Consider the following 16,041-nt stretch of genomic DNA (forward strand, 5'->3'; position numbering starts at 1 on the left):
CAGCAGGAGGAATATTGGAAAGAGAATTCCAATGATAAAGTTCAGTGACTTTTTGAAGGCACAGGAGCACATGTACACAGCAGAACAAAAGCAGCAGATTATTGGACAAACTTCACATATGGAAGGTGAAAGACAACACTGCAGCAGGCTTTGAAAAGTATTCTTTCTAACCTTTACAAGAAACATGAGATACTGATAGACTACCCACACCGTATGATTTTGATACCAGTAATAAAATAACTTTGTGGTTATTATTATATAGCTTTATTGCATCACAATTGTCTTTTCGTCAATTTAACAGCACAGTTGGTGACTGCAGGTTAGTTAAAGCCTTGTACTTCATTTTTTGTTTCTCAAAAAGCTGTTATATTGGAAAGGCTTCAAACCACTGAGGTACAATCAGTTCTGATGTTGATTCAAGTTTAAAGAGAAAAGTAGGTGTGACAAGTTAGTAAGCAAGCTTACTGCAAGAGTGCAAACATAATCACTCTTTCATATTTAAAACTATTGCATATATTATTTTAAAACCAAACAGTTTAAGGGTGGTTTCACAGTGCTGCTGTCTGCCTGAACACTCATAGAACAAAGATGTTAGAGGTCACAAATTTGGTAACGATGCTTTTTATTTTAAATGTATTTTAAGAGCATGTGGATCTGTTTTAACAGACAGTTCTGTTACTTCATTTTTCAACATCATGAATGCTTGTATTTCCTGAAATAATGCATTCAAGGTCTGCACTTGATTTCTTTAAAATAGATAAAAATTTCAAATTGAATCTACACAGTATTCAAATTCAAGGAAGCTAATTGAAGCCAATTTAGCTCATCAGTTTCAGCCACGTTGAACACTGATTAGTAGGTACTGCCAATTAGACAAGGTCTGTATTCTCCATCACAACTGTAAGTCTTCCATCCCTCTTGTTTAACTACCTACCTTCTTGCCCTTTAAAACACTGAAGATATTTTCCAGTGACTTGTGTATGCACTGAAGGAATTCTTTACCATTCCTAGTTGGGTAAGATGAAACATTGCAACCTATCCAATCATCATGTACTTGATATCCTACTCCATAGCCATCAGGCACCACTGGGCCAAATCCTCCTAACTGCACAGCTGGGCTAACTAATGTGCTTGTAGAAATGATGTTGTAATTAAGTCGAGCATAGGCTTGGTCTTGATAGAAATCAGGCAATGCAATACCTTTGGATTGGGCTAAATAGCGCAACCCAAAGAGATGTCGGTCAAATCCCTGACCTGTTAAAATAAAATAATGAGTATTAGAGATATGACTAATTTTTGTAGGAAGTAAACTCACTTTTTAGATAACACCTTACTTTTAAGCCACAAAAGAAGAGGTCTGAAGAACTAAGGGGTTTTTTTGTATTAGCAAGAAACACTTTTCAGAACCTAGAAATTTTTCTGCACTTTTAATGCACCTGTGCTGAGGAATGAGGGCTTGCTGTTGTACTGCTAGCCTCAGCCAGGAATCATGATAGTAAATAAAGCAACGTTAACAGACAATTTTAATAATGCATCACATTCTTTATCTGAACATTTCCTTTTTTTTTCAAAAGAGAAAGGCTTTCCTAAAATTTGTGAATCTAAAGAAGATCTTGCATCAACAGGAGGCACATTTTAGACTCTGTGGGGTAATGTTCAATAAAGTCTCACTGACTTCACTGAAACAGTACAGCAAGTTATGCTTCTGGGAAGGTCGATTCGAAATAAAGCATTTAGAAAAATACCAGGAGTAGCACAGCCAAAGAATCATTTTGCTTTGGAAGTTGTTAAAGCCTTTATACCCCTGCAGGGATTAGGCAGCAACTCTTCAGTCATAAAGCCAAAGTTCTTAGTTGCCTTGGAGAGTATAGCATATACTAAGTATTAGTGCTTCAAACAGTCCAGCTGCTTTAAGGACAAAACTACAGTAAGAAAGAAATCTAGACATGTTAACAGGGAACTAGGAGCACAGAGGCATCTCCCCCTAATCAAGAAATGAGGGTCATGGAACACATTTTAAACTGCAGCTTTCTGTTACAGTTAAGTTTGCATTAACATCAGACCTACATCGAAATTTAATTATTTACTTGTGAAGTAAAACTTTGATAGCAACTTCAACAAACATTTTAGTGCAAAAAGAAAAGTGATGCATTCCTACTCACCCATAGCAGCTTCTTTTGTCAAACGGCCGTGGTATTTGGAGCACTCCACAATCAACTTCTGAAGCTCTTCTGTGCTATGTTTGGACAGTTCCCTGACAAAAGCCTCCGAACATTTCTTTGTATGAATAGAGGCAGGACGGATAGTTTCTGTGCGACCATGTTTGAAAGCTGCAGTACTACAAGATTCATACGTAGCAACCGTCTGATTGTATTGTCGAAGGAAAGCCATCTGGAAGGCAAGCTGAACCACAGCATCTGGGCTCACCTTCTTCTGCTTTAGAAGTTCCTTGCCCCCTTCATGGAACTGAATCATATCAATAGACAGTGATTCTACACTGGCATCAAACTTCTGCTTTGCTTTGGTGATTCCTGCTTTTAAGGCATCATTCAGCTTAAAGTCAAGTTTCTGCACTGCTCTGGAAGAGTCTACGGAAGCAGGCTGCGACTGAGGGCTGACAGCTGGTACTTTGGTACTGTCTTTAAAGACTTCGTTCTGGAATCTGAGCACAGCCACACCATCACCCCAGGAATGTTCAAAATTAATTCCTGCAGTGCCATCTTTAGCTATGATAAGATTAAAGGATTTGTCATACCAGCGGTTAGCACCATCTCCATGCAACATAGTATGGGACAAGTGCACAAAGTCTTTAATGGGAAAATCATCTAAACTTAGACAAAACAGAGCAGTGTCTACTTTTTGAAGAGCTTCCTCATTGCCGCTATCCAGCAGATTCTTTCTCAGCAATGCCCAAGTATCTCGGTTTTCACTGGTGAGGTAGCCAAGTGGGAAGTCCGGGGCTGGACTGTTGTCACTGAGGATGTATTTCAAGTGTGCTTGTATTTCTGAAGGTTTCACCATATTTCCATCTCTATCAATAACATCAAATACATAAAAATTCCCTTTTCTCATTACCAGCAAGTGTTTTGCCTTTTCATCTGTCAAAAGCTCATCTCTGTTGAGTTTAGGCAACCGTGTAGAATTGAAAAGCCTAAAGTACTGAGACATATCTAGGGGGTATGCATTGACCATGTAGGCACCAAACCAAGAAAGTGAGGAAGGCACAAATCGGATAATTTTCTTAAAGATCTCAGTGTCACTTTTTTCTGGATTGAGATGAAAAACCTCAGGTTCAAGATAACCAGCCCTGAAGGTCTTCATAAAACGTACAGCAGAAACAGTCATATTCGTAGCTCGTATGAGTTGATCATTATACTCAGATTTTGGGTCAGGATTAAAAGACATAAATGCATTAAAATTCAAAACAACAGGGTCACGTGATTTTAGGTACATATCAAACCAGGGACCTGGAAACAAGAGAATTGAGAAACAGGTCAGAACATAAAAGCAGTGTACTGAATCAGACCAGAGGTTCATGTAATCAATATCCCGCCTCAAACAGTAATCATTAATACCTATCGAAGTGCAAATAAACTAGAAAAAATGTGCAGTAATTCCCTCAAGGACTCTCCCAATCTCCAATTACTAAGAGAGGTACTGCTGGCTAATTGTAAAAATACTGTATTTGGAGCAATCCATATGAAGATTCTCAATGTCACCAACACTGAGGGAAAATTTCCATGTTTTCTGTATATCTCAGTGACAAACCATAATTCCTGCGGTACGCAGTGCAGCTCCCTGGCACTGATTTCATTGAACACCTCACATTTAGACTACAACACACCTTTAAGTACACTTAAACTACAAATTTATTCAATTCTTTATCACTGAGGGCATGCTTCTCTTTATAATCTTATCTTGAGCATAGAGAAGCCTTGCAGAGAGATCTTGACGAATTAGTGAACTGTGCAACCACCAAAAATATCAAGTTTAACAAGAGCAAGTGCTGGATTCTGCACCTGGGAAGGGGCAACTCTGGATATACATACAGACTGGGAGACAAGAGGCTGAGGAACAGCCCCACAGAAGTGGATCTGGGGATGTTGGTCAACGGCAAGCTGAATATGAGCCAACAGTGTGCCCTGGCTGCCAAAAGGCCAGGCGTGTCTTAGGGTGCATCAGGCACAGCACTGCCAGCTGGTCAACAGAAGGGGCTGTACCGCTCTGCTCTACACTGGTGCAGCCTCACCTTGAGTACTGTGTGCAGTTTTGGGTGCCACAGTAAAAAAAGGGCATAAAACTATTAGAGAGCATCCAAAGGAAAGCTACAAAGATGGTGAAGGGTCTGGAGGGGAAGACATTGAGTAGTGGCTGAGGTCCCTTGGTTTGTTCAGCAGAGCAGGCTGAAGGGAGGCCTCATGGTGGCCTGTAGCTCCCTCATGAGGGAGCTCTGCTCTCTGGGGACAGCGACAGGACCCAAGGGAATGGCATGGAGCTGGGATAGGGGAGGGTCAGGCTCGGTTTCAGGAAAAGGTTCTTGACCAAGAGGGTGGTCGGGTACTGGGACATGTTCCCCAGGGCAGTGGTCACAGCACCAAGCCTGACAAAGTTCAAGAAGCATTTGGACAATGCTCTCAGACATAGGGTCTGGTTTTTGGGTGGTCCTGTGTGGAATCAGAAGTTAGACTTGATGATCCTTGTGGGTCCCTTCCAACTCAGGATATTCTGTGATTCTGCAATTATTTCTGAGGCAGAGTTTCCCTTATTGTTTGTCCTCATTCCTACTCTTCTCTTCCTGCAGCATTCCTCCATCCACATTTGCTGTCACGTATTTTCACCTTTTTCCTCCTCCTATCCACTAAAGCAATCAGCACTGAACAGCACTCTTGATATTGATGCATTACAATTGGGTTCTTAAGCTGGCAATATGATGAGGTTCAGCCTGGAAAAGAGGAAGCTGAGGGGAGACCTCATCGTGACCTACAGCTTCCTCACGAGGGGCAGTGGAGGGGAAGGCACTGATCTATTCTCTTTAGTGACCAGCGATAGGATGCCTGGGAATGGTGTCAAGCTGCAGCTGGGGAGGTTTAGGCTAGACATCAGGAAGAGGTTCTTCACCAAGAGGGCTGTTGGGCACTGGAACAGGCTCCCTGTGGAAGCAGTCACTGCACCAAGCTTGTCACAGTTTAAGAAGCGTTTGGACTGTGCTCTTAGTCACATGGTCTGAATTTTTGGGTAGTTTGGACTGTGCTCTTAGTCACATGGTCTGAATTTTTGGGTAGACCTGTGTGGTGCCAGGAGATGGACTTGATGATCCTTATGGGTCCCTTCCAACTCAGGATATTCTAGGTTAGAAGGGACCTCAAGGTTATTATTCCAGACTGACAACAAACTTCAGAAAGAAGAATAACATCTGACACCTACAGGTTTTTTACAGTCTCAGTTCATCACATGGTATGTCAGCATAGCAAGAAGCACGAATGTGACACAAACGTTTTGTCTGTGCTGTAATGAAGGGAGGCCATCATAGCTCTAAAATGCAATCACACCTCCACCTATGCCTATGAGTAAAACAAAAATCCAAGAGGCATAGCCATAGGCAGCAAAGGATTGTTTTGTGTTTGTTTTTTTCTTCTTCTTAAGTAGCATCTATTTCATCATTGTTAACAACACTGAACTCATTAAGTTTTGGTATTACAAGTTGTATGGAAGCAGACACCAGAAACAAGTGGACACCAAGTTCATCTCAAAGCAGCCGACGAATGAAAGATTATTATTTCAAGCCTGGATCATTCCCAAGTATAAATTTCTAGCTGAGTTCTAAGAAGGCCAACAGGTAACTCAAGGATCTGTCATAATTTTAATTCCAGATGAGTGTAACTGGCACTCATTATGATTTTAAAAACACATTCCACATCATTATGTAGCCTTTTAACCTTGAACTTGAAAGTCCAGCATGGATGCAACTATACATATTTTCAGAAAACAATTTAAAGTAGAACAGATCTTCTATGAGGCCTAAAAATAATAACACAGAGGAAAACGAACACCCTGTATTTCATTGACACAAAGCAGAAGCATGCTGGTTAGCCTAGACAAACACCATACAGTCAGCACCAGTTAAAACCCAGATACTGTACAAAGTGAATAGAACGCATAAACTAATAAATTGACTAGCAGCTTATGTGAAATAATCTGGTATTCTCTACAGAGTTTGTGGTTGCTGTGCAACTTGTTAAGCTAACACCCTTATGGGCACTCTCAATAGACAGTGAGGGCAGAATTGCATTCGCTAGACAACATGTAAGCTTCAACTTCCTTAAGTAATTGAGTATTTCCACCTCTGTTGCTATCCATCCAATAATTTCATAAGGAGGCACTTGTATTTGGAAGCCAGTGGAAGCAACAAGGAAGAAGAACAACCTAAAAACTCCATGCATACTCTCCCTCTCTTAATTTGTTTTCCCTTATTCTCATCTTCCTCTTTCTGTATATCTCTTTTTCTTTTGCTCTTTGAAAAAGTTTTTTTTTTTTTTTTTTTGGGGGGGGGGGTTCAAGTCCAGAGCACTGATTATCTCTGCCTTCCAAACCTTAGTCATATTTTCTGACCTCCCTCAAGGTTCAGTTTTATTGCTAAGTAACTTGGAATTATTTGGAAATGATTGCTTTACTTTCCTTAGGGGAGCTACTGGTTAAGCTCCTCTATTAACCTACAGTAAACAGATAGCAATGAATACAATACAAAATAAAAACCATAAACTCAAATTTACACAAAGCAACTCATGAAAAACTAATCTTTAATATCTATCCACCTCTTGTATCAGCATAATGAGAGAATTTTCCCAAGAAACTATCACTATAGAATACTCCTACAAAGTTGCCCATCCTACATTTTAAGATCTACCCTTACGAAAGGGTACCTAACTTTTTGCCGTGATCTATTTCCCATCTATTTCCCCTTTTATGATGGCAGTATAGAATGCAGAATGTTCCATTAGAAAAGACCAAACTAAAAATAAGACTGTATGTCACAGAGAAATCTTGTTTTCAGCAAAGCAATCTGATTTCAGAAAAATAATTACATCTGCATAATTAACTTGTAATCAAATATTATCTTTGTGGTTGACCTCTTCCTTCCACAGTTTTTTTTTTGTTTTAACTCCAATAGCATCACCGTTCTTTCCCATCCCTTTTGATTATATTTTACTAGTGACTTTGGTATTTACTACTCTAACAGGGTATTTTTGCTTTTCTAAAAGGGAAAAATGTCTTGTGGACTATAATTCTTGTTAAGTATTATATCCTGCAGAATTCTGGCATATTCAAGCTACATGAAGGACCTTCTTCATTCCACCAGAGACTCAGAATTTGCTCAAATATTGTCACAGGTAGAATACACCGGATGTTATTCCAAGTTTATGGAACAGAGAACTTAAGCTTCAGCCTGTTTTATTTGCAGCATTATGAGCTACATATTATCAAGAACAATGATATAAGGGCTCCTTCAATATCCAGTTGGTCAACATACCTGTGATGTAACTAGTATGCTTGTTCTGTTTGTCTTGAGCAACTAATTGCTCATGCAGCTCTCTTCCAATCCCCTTTTCAAACTGATGAGCAAGTTCTTCAGTTTTCCTACAGCAATCAATAAAAGATTTGAAATTCTGTCATAATTTATATTTTCTATATGAAACCGTGGCTTTGAAGCAACAAATTGTAACGCAGTATGTGTATCTTGTTTGTCCATACCTGAACTGGTCATCGTTTAAAAGAGGTTTCTGTGCATTCAGATATCTCTTAATTGTATCTTCTAGCTTGGGAACCGGCAGTCTGAAGGAAGGGGAACAAAAAGAGACACACACTTCATGAGTAACAGCACCGATTAAGACTCAGTTTCTTACACTGTAGTCTTTTCCATCTTCTTTCTTTCTTATCCTCCACACTATCTAAATAGTTTAAAAGTTTCTTAAGTAAGAGGAAGAAAGGGAATATATGGACATACATAAGCTTCTTGTGAGAAGGACAACAAGGAAAACAAGGTAAAAAACAACTTGACTGTCCTGTTATAAAGTTATTGCAGTGAAGGGTGTTAGTACCTCGTAAGCAGCACAGGGTCACAAGGTGCACCAAGGGGAAGCCTCTGTTCAGGAGCACGGTGCAGCTCGGTGGCCACCTCCTGTACCAGACTACCGCTCGCTGCTGGGTGCTGAACATTTCCTTACAGATTTCCTACTCAGTACCTTTCTAAGCCTCCTCTAACTATAAAGTAACTCCATTACACGTACACGAGTTACTTTTCAATCTCAACTTTCGACAGTGGCTTGACGGTTGTATCTGTGCTTTAAAGAACAAAACCATCCTTCTCCACGGAGTTTCAGGAAGAGAACACAGAACACCAGAGCCAGCCAGAGCAAACCGCCTTCCTTTCGTGCCCTTTCCTTCCCTTCCTTCCCCTTCCCTCCCGTGCCCTCTCCTCCCAGCAGACACCCCAGGGCTGCGGCCCTGCGGCGCCCGACCTCTGCCCGCGTCCCCGCCGAGCCCGGCGGTACCTGGGCAGGCTCTTCTGGTAGTGCATGGTGGGCACGATGCTGCGGTGCAGGTACTCGGCAGCGCCCGCGCTGCTGTAGCCCCGCCGCAGCAGCAGCAGCTGCCGCGCCGCCATGACGCCCGCCTCGCCCGCCCCAGCCCCGCTCTGCGGCCCAGCGGCGGCGGCGCCTCCACAGCTCCGGCCCCAACGGCTCCGCCCCCGCAGCTCCGCCCCGGCCGCGGAGCTCCCGGCCCGCCCGCGGGGGGCAAATGGCGGCCGGGGCGCCTGAGGGAGGGAGGGGGTCTTGCCACGTTTCTCCGTTGGGGAAGCGTGCTGTCACGGTAACAAAATCACCTCAGTTTTAGGAAGTGCCTGCACTGAGCTTGCAGTGTCAGTTCAGTGCTTTCTTACCACATGAATTAATAAAAAATTATGGGATTCTCCTGACACTTATGATCACCTAATGTGATCACATACTATGTGATTCTCCTGACAGCAGCACTCTTGTCATATTGATCCGACAGTATTCAGATCCTGCTTGCAGACCATGGTCTGGTCTCATGAGTTTTTGACTCACACATGAGCATGTAGCTACAAGTACTGCATTGCGATCTAAAATAAAACAGTAAATACCCACATTTGTTCTGTATGGAATATTTTCCATAAAAACACTGAATAATCTTAGGATAACCCATACACTACAGTAGAGTTTCAGTAAGTGCAGCATGGTAAATGGTTACGGTAGTGTAATTATATCAGATACTAGCATAAAAATCAGTGTTGGGCTGAATGCAGACATGACAAAGGAAAGGAAAGCAATCCCTGTGGCTTAGTCTGATAATCCTCTGAAAGTAAATTGGCCCTACTCTAATCAACATAGTGGCAGGAGAAAAAGTGAAATCATTTTGCTTCCAAGATAATAAATGCCAAATGCCAGAAGGTCTCTTTTCGTGTTTCAGTATATCAGTCTTTTCTGATCAATACGTGGCTCTTAGGCTACACATTCAGTCTTTTCTTGGTCTCAAAAACAAAATATCCAAGCCTGCTTTAGTTAACGAAGTTCAGTTTTACCTGGTTTGCCCTGTTGTGATAGTCCAGTTCACAATGTTACCTGCTCTGTCCTGCACAGGAAAATGGTGCAGTAACATTACCTGTATGCATTTGTATGCATGAATTACATTGATCCCCAAATCCCAAACCAGGAAGACCACGCAATGTACTCAAACACAGCCTTCCTTGCAAGAGCATCGCTTTGTTTTGAACCAGTCTTGTTTTAGAAATACTACTGCATTCTGTTCTAATTTTCCAGAGCCCCCTAATCTTCTTCCAGGCTCTTAATGATGTAGTCGATAATAGGATTATTGGTATTAATTTGGAACAATAATGCCAGCTGTTTGCTTGGTGGCGATTGGCAGAGGGGTGACCTTGCAGGTCAGCTAAGCAGAACTGGAAATGCTTTGATCTGATCTATACAGAGCTAGGTCTGTCCACTCCTACAAGAGGAGTGAGTGAATTCTCTCTCCGTGGGATGCTGATTCTTCTCCAAATTGCACGGAGGACAGCATGGCAGTGGCTTTTGATGCAATCCTCGCTCGGGTCAAGGATGTTTGTAAAAGAAATGGTTTACTCATTCTCTCAGTGCTGTCGGTCACCGTGGGCTGTCTTCTCGGATTCTTCCTTAGGACGAGACGTCTCTCCCAGCAGGTATGTGTGGCATGGCTGAGTGTATCACTGCAGAGAAAATATCGTACTTAAGTAACAAAAGACATAGCAACTGAGGAACTTCAGGATGGACTTTCTGAGATAAAAAGCATGTATGTGTATTTGTTAAATTTGTTAAATTTGTTTTATTTGTTGATCTACACACTGCTCTTTGGGTCTTTTCACACATTCTCAAACGTGTATTGCAAAGTGTTCTGGTCTTTAAGATAGCTAGTAAATATGACATAACTACATTGCAATGTTGTGAGAATAGATAATAAATTGAATGAATGTTAAAACAGTATCGTATGTTTGTTGGATTTTATATTACCTTGGAACATGTATGTCTAAAGAAAACATTGTCAATAATTTTCACCATCAGATGTATGGCGGTACAAGTGTTTATAGTATACCAATAGTATTTTATATTAATAAATTTAAGATCTCCCATCATTAACAGACCATGTTATTGGAATCACTTGGGGATTTCTCCTCCTGTGTACTTAAACTAAGCTTTTTTATTTTGTGACTACTCATTTCTTACTACTGTATTGGTCTATCAGTGTACACAGGGCAACGTACATTGCTGAATGCATTGTTTGAGCATACAATATAAAAATTGTATAATATAAAAAGTTAAAAATTATGGCACTTAGTAAACACAAGAGCTAAAATAATTCTATGTTCTGCTACCCCTAGCTGTAGTCTGAAGACTTTTTGTTTCCAAGCAGTAGTTTCATACACATCTAGCAAAACACAAAATGCAGAATGAAGATATTTTTCAAGGCAACCTATTAATAGTAGTCCCTAGGAGGTGGCCTATTTCATTTTTGTCATCTTTTACAAAGGAATGAAAAATCCTGCGTGTTTTGTTAAATTACAACACAATATGTAATTGAATGAATTTTAAAATGATCTCTTAAAGCCTATAACCTTTGCTACCTTATATACTAAAGCTTGAGATTTTACCAGTGTTACCTGATTGTACCACTTGACTCACAGCTCTAGCAGGTCTCATGAAGGCAGATAGTCTTTATCTCAAAACAATAAGCATCTCTCCATGTATTTCTAGGAAATTAGTTATTTCCAGTTTCCCGGTGAGTTACTGATGAGGATGCTGAAAATGCTGATCCTCCCCCTGGTTGTCTCAAGGTAAGTGAAGACAGTGATCGTTCCAATAACTTTTAAAGTTTCCTAAATAAGAAATAGGATAGCACTACTTTGGTTTTGACTGAATAAATATTGAAGTGCTGGGAGCATTACCTACTGCTGTAGATTCATATTGAAAGTAGAGCTATGAACATCTTTAATCAATAGGAACGTTTCTGCAGTACCTCATACAGGTTTTATTTGCTCAAAGACTAGTTTTTTTTTTAATTGATGTTTTCTTCCTTCCACCTAATGGGAGGACTTTTCCCTTCAAGAGAACTAGAAGTTAAATGAATAAATAACCCACCATATCAAAAAGCCTACCTTAAATCTAAATATTTAAATAATACACCATGCAAATGTGGATGAAAAATACACCATGCAAATGTGGATGAAAAATCACAGAATCATACAATCATAAGATATTCTAAATTGGAAGGGACCCACAAGGATTATCGACTCTGACTTCTGGTTCCATGCGGGATCACCCAAAAATCAGACCCAATGTCTGAGAACAGTGTCCAAACGCTTCTTGAACTCTGTCAGGCTCAGTGCTGTGACCACTGCCCTGGGCAGCCTGTCCCAGAGCCCGACCACCCTCTAGGTCAAGAACCTTTCCCTAACCCCCAGCCTGACCCTCCCCTGTCCCAGCTCCATGCTGTTCCCTCAGGTCCTGTCGCTGTCCCCAGAGAGCAGAGCTCAGCGCCTGCTCCTCTGCTCCCTCGTGAGGGAGCTGCAGGCCGCCATGAGGCCTCCCCTCAGCCTGCTCTGCTGGGGGCTGAACAAATCCAGTGACTTCAGTTGCAAATCATACACCTTGTCCTATAGGACCTTCACCGTCTTTGAAGTCCTCGTTTGGATGCTCTCTTATAGTTTTATGTGTTTTATACTGTGGAGCCTAAATGAGCACCCAGTGCTCAAGGTGAGGCCGCACCAGCACAGAGCAGAGCAGGACGGTCCCTTCCCTCAGCCAGCTGGCAGTGCTGTGCCAGATGCACCCCAGGGTGCAGCTGGTCCTTTTGGCTGCCAGTTAATAAAAGTGCAGTTAATTTATAATCCTCTGTAGTTCTTTTGGAGATTTGTTGCAGTATGATAAATATTGAAAAAAAAAATGTGTCCAGTGAATTACTAATGTACGCATGGTTTCAGCTGGAAGTGAAAGTGATTTCCTAGTACGTTAAAGGCAGAACCTTAAATAATGCAATTTTATCAGTGGCAGAATTAATGATCTAGATCCTGATGCTCAGGGATGGTGCATGGTAGCTGTCTTTGCAGCGGGTTGGCCTAATTTAGGACAACAGTTACTCTCCTGTAATTTTTTCTGTCTTACAACTGACTACAATAACAACCAAATACCAGTTAGACGGACAAAAACCTTCTCAGCCCAGTGCTGAGAGAAGAGATAAGGAGTGATGGAGAGTAGCAAAGCTAACTTTATCTTAACAGATCTGAGAAAAAAAAAAAAAATGTAGTATTTGGTGTCTTTACTTGAAGCCTCAGCTTCTTTCTGGAACCGATAGTATGCCAAAAACTCATCTTTCATTTTAAGAGAAAGATAAGTTTCTAGACTTCAGGTCACTGAGAGTTACTGAAAATAAACACAATCCAGTGCTAATTTTATTTTTAAATCCCATCTTGGCATCTAACTTCCCATGTTTTTGTACAGAATGAAGCAGATTCATGGTGCTTGCATGTCTGGCACTCCTAATGTGACCATAGATTCATACCTGGTTGTGTCCTACACAGCTAGAAAACATCAAGACAAAATAAAGGATTTTTTAGAGAGGTAGAAGGAGAGTTTTCCAAGGAAAACATAATGTCACATGAGCAAGTGATCTACTGAGGACAGAAAAGGGTTGGAGTAAAGTCACATACCTTCCCTAAAATACATAGTCTTTTAGATACCCTTGTGTGTTTGTTTTTTGTTTGTTTGTTTGTTTTGAGATTCTAGGAGGCAAAGCAGCACAGTGGAAAAAGCTGCTCTGACACAGCCTTTGATAGTTGTAAGTTATTTACAGGTGTATCAGCAAGGAATCTCTGAGCTGTACTGTTAGAATTGATTAACTTGTCTGAGGAAGGAAGAGAACTTAACAGGTTGTCAAAGGGATCTCGGTGCCGTATTACATCCTTCAGCCAGGAGATGGCTCTGTCTAGAAGAGTCAGGAACCACGAGTTGTTACCGGGGTGTTTGCAGTCACTCCGGTGCACTAAGGTCTTGTATATACAGGAGGCCATCCGAGGCTTTTTCTAATACTGTTGCCTACCCAGAAAATCTCTACTTTCTTTCAGTGTAGTTAATGATAAGCTTATTTTCTTTTTTTTTTTACACCACTTGTATCCTCCACCGGCAGGTAGTGCTTTCAGGACAAACTGATTGTCTGAGACACCCATGCATCACTTTGGTTTCTCAGGTTCTGAGAGCTTGAAATACTCAAATCTAATGTCAACGTTTTTGTGCTCTGCACTAAGCAAAAACACATATAAATAACTAATTTGACAAGGAATTTTAACAAATTTAAAGCCCATTCCTCTAAGTATGTTGTGTCTGATACAAGCAATTGTATGCTAATAAAAATTTACATTTATTTGAAGGTTCATTTGGGGATAGTAATAAATATTTGATACTTCTGGGGGGTTGTTGGCTGAATTAAATACGGTATGCTAAATATAGAACTGTCTGTCTTTAAGGGGATTCCTGTCCATAATGCCATCAGTTCTGGTAATCCCTTATCCTTCTGCTCAGATTCCTGAGTGGGTCATTGTTACTCATGCTGTTAAAGCCTGGTATTTAGTTAGGAAACTACTCCAGCATAGCACCCTTTTACCCATATTATTTTTTTTCAGTTCTCTGATTTGGGGAAAGCATTGGCCTTTTAACATCCCACTAATGAAAAATATTGCTCTTGCTGTTTTAATGGAATTCTGTTCTTGTTGAGCTCTACTGTGCCATACCAAATTTTGTCTGTTGGGACTTGTTAGTTATATTTGAAGATCTGAAAACTGTAATAACTACATAAGAGGCTGTGGAGATCCACTGGGTGCACACAGATGTGAACTGGCTCAGCCCACGAGCCAAACCGGGCAGACCTGGGCCAGCTGCGTGCCGGAAGCCTGCAGCCGCATTAGTATGGCTCTGTGCCCAAGCTCGTATGCTTGGGCTGGTGCGGCTGTATGGCTTCCGGACCAGTCTTGGCAGCTCAAAGTGAAGACAGAGGAGGCCATGTCTGTCTGCAGTTGTCTGCGCAGACATACCCTAAATAACTTCAGAGCGATAGTATATTCTTTGGGAGTTTGGGGTTTAGTTAAAATACACTGTAAGACAGACCATTAGCTTGGGTGAATTATTTCAGGCACTGCTTTGCTTGCTGTTAGTGTAAACGAGACTGATAATACACCACAGACAGGAGATTATTTGTCTGTTTTATTACTAAAGCTTAAGAGTTTGCTTGGGATGAAAGATTTACCCAAACACTCAGAGGCCACTACTGAACTTTGCAATCTGAAATTTCTACCATGAATGTAAATCTGTGGCTGGTATGGGCAATACCATGCCTATTCAGAAAGGAGATACAAATCTCTAGAAGGACATGAAATGTCTTCTTTCTTATAATTAAATTTAAACCAAGTTGCCAGCCAAAATTCATTCACTCAATGGTACTGGTTTTGCATGAATGGCAGTATGTGCAGTGCTATTTCTTCTAATCCATTCCTGGTCCTGAGAGATAATTTTTATATCATCCTGAAAAAACTCACATAGTTTAACTGAAGATTAAATAGGAAAGGATAGATAATGTAAACTTCTCATCAGTTTTCGCTTGGGTCTTTTCTACCACATATGAATGAAACTATCCCCTCCAGTCATTCTTTGCTAAATATCAGTCACTGTTCCTATGCTTATGCAGTTGCCAAAATGGAGCTTAATCAAGTGCAATCAAATTTAACTCTGTATTATCTAGTGAGGTGTTGAGGAGTGGCTGCAAAATGCTGCCCACAGTTCACTGAGGAGCCTCAGGAGTTCACAGAGGAGTGCTCAGAACAGTGTTTTGTCATGTCCTCAGAGCACACATATTTTCTGGTATAATTAAATTGCAATTGGAAACACAGGGCTTTTTCTCCATATTATTCAACTCTGGAATTTTTCCTCTGTTTTACCTGTGTTACATTGCCTATAGAAAAATATCAGCACTTTGGAACAGGTCTTCCCAACAGAGGAGGGTAAATATTCTGTTGGGTTAGTATGGGAAAATATGTGGGATGCCTGAATGGTAACATAAAGTGTGTATAACATCCCATTTCTGAATTACCTGTCATGTATCACTGTCATGGAAATAAAAACAGAAATACATTTCCCTCCAGTGAGAACAAGCTGTTAGCCCTCTCCTAGGCTATGGCATCTGCTGTTTTATTGAGGTTGGTCTAGAGATGGGACTGTTAAGGAGATGACTCAAGGGGATAAATACATATACTTTTAGAGTGCAAAGCAGAACTACACTTGAATGAAAGTGAAAGGGGAGGATTACCCATATGAAGATATGAAGAACTGGGCACACAGCAGTCTCGCTCAACACCATTAACTACTTTAAATTACCCATATCTCTATTATATTGCAGAACTGATCTCAGATTACCCCAACAGTTCTCCAAATGATGCTTAGAGATTGCCTG

General features: G+C 40.9%; 2 protein-coding genes across 3 annotated transcripts in view; one reads left to right on the plus strand and one right to left on the minus strand.

Moving 5' to 3' along the window:
* Positions 1 to 241: 241 nt before the first annotated feature.
* Positions 242 to 8,744, minus strand: CPT2 (carnitine palmitoyltransferase 2). 2 transcript variants are annotated; one of them, XM_068690164.1, is made up of 5 exons: positions 8,550 to 8,744; positions 7,750 to 7,830; positions 7,529 to 7,635; positions 2,163 to 3,467; positions 242 to 1,254 (listed from the first exon to the last, which is right to left on the minus strand). In XM_068690164.1, exons 1-5 carry the CDS (start codon positions 8,660 to 8,662, stop codon positions 923 to 925), a joined length of 1,938 nt encoding a protein of 645 aa, XP_068546265.1. In that variant the 5' UTR covers positions 8,663 to 8,744; the 3' UTR covers positions 242 to 922. The 2 variants fall into 2 exon arrangements, with proteins under 2 accessions (XP_068546265.1, XP_068546263.1); XM_068690162.1 differs by lacking the exon at positions 7,529 to 7,635 and having other exon boundaries at positions 8,550 to 8,711.
* Positions 8,745 to 9,953: 1,209 nt separating this feature from the next.
* The window catches only part of SLC1A7 (solute carrier family 1 member 7), a 48,456-nt gene continuing 42,368 nt past the window's right edge, over positions 9,954 to 16,041 (plus strand). The window contains exons 1-2 of the mRNA XM_068690161.1: positions 9,954 to 10,231; positions 11,301 to 11,380. Of these exons, the coding sequence (XP_068546262.1) occupies positions 10,091 to 10,231; positions 11,301 to 11,380 (221 nt within the window). The 5' untranslated portion in view covers positions 9,954 to 10,090. The remainder of the gene's footprint in view (positions 10,232 to 11,300; positions 11,381 to 16,041) is intronic.

This window comes from Anas acuta, chromosome 8 (genome assembly GCF_963932015.1).
Source record: "Anas acuta chromosome 8, bAnaAcu1.1, whole genome shotgun sequence".
Lineage (NCBI taxonomy): Eukaryota > Metazoa > Chordata > Aves > Anseriformes > Anatidae > Anas > Anas acuta.

Coding starts and splice junctions, on each gene's coding strand:
- CPT2 (XM_068690164.1), bottom strand. CDS start 8,662: ATGGCGGCGCGGCAGCTGCTGCTGCTGCGGCGGGGCTACAGCAGCGCG. Junction 7,831..8,549: donor TACCAGAAGAGCCTGCCCAG/GTACCGCCGGGC, acceptor CCCTTCCTTCAG/ACTGCCGGTTCCCAAGCTAG. Junction 1,255..2,162: donor GACAAAAGAAGCTGCTATGG/GTGAGTAGGAAT, acceptor TTATTTTAACAG/GTCAGGGATTTGACCGACAT.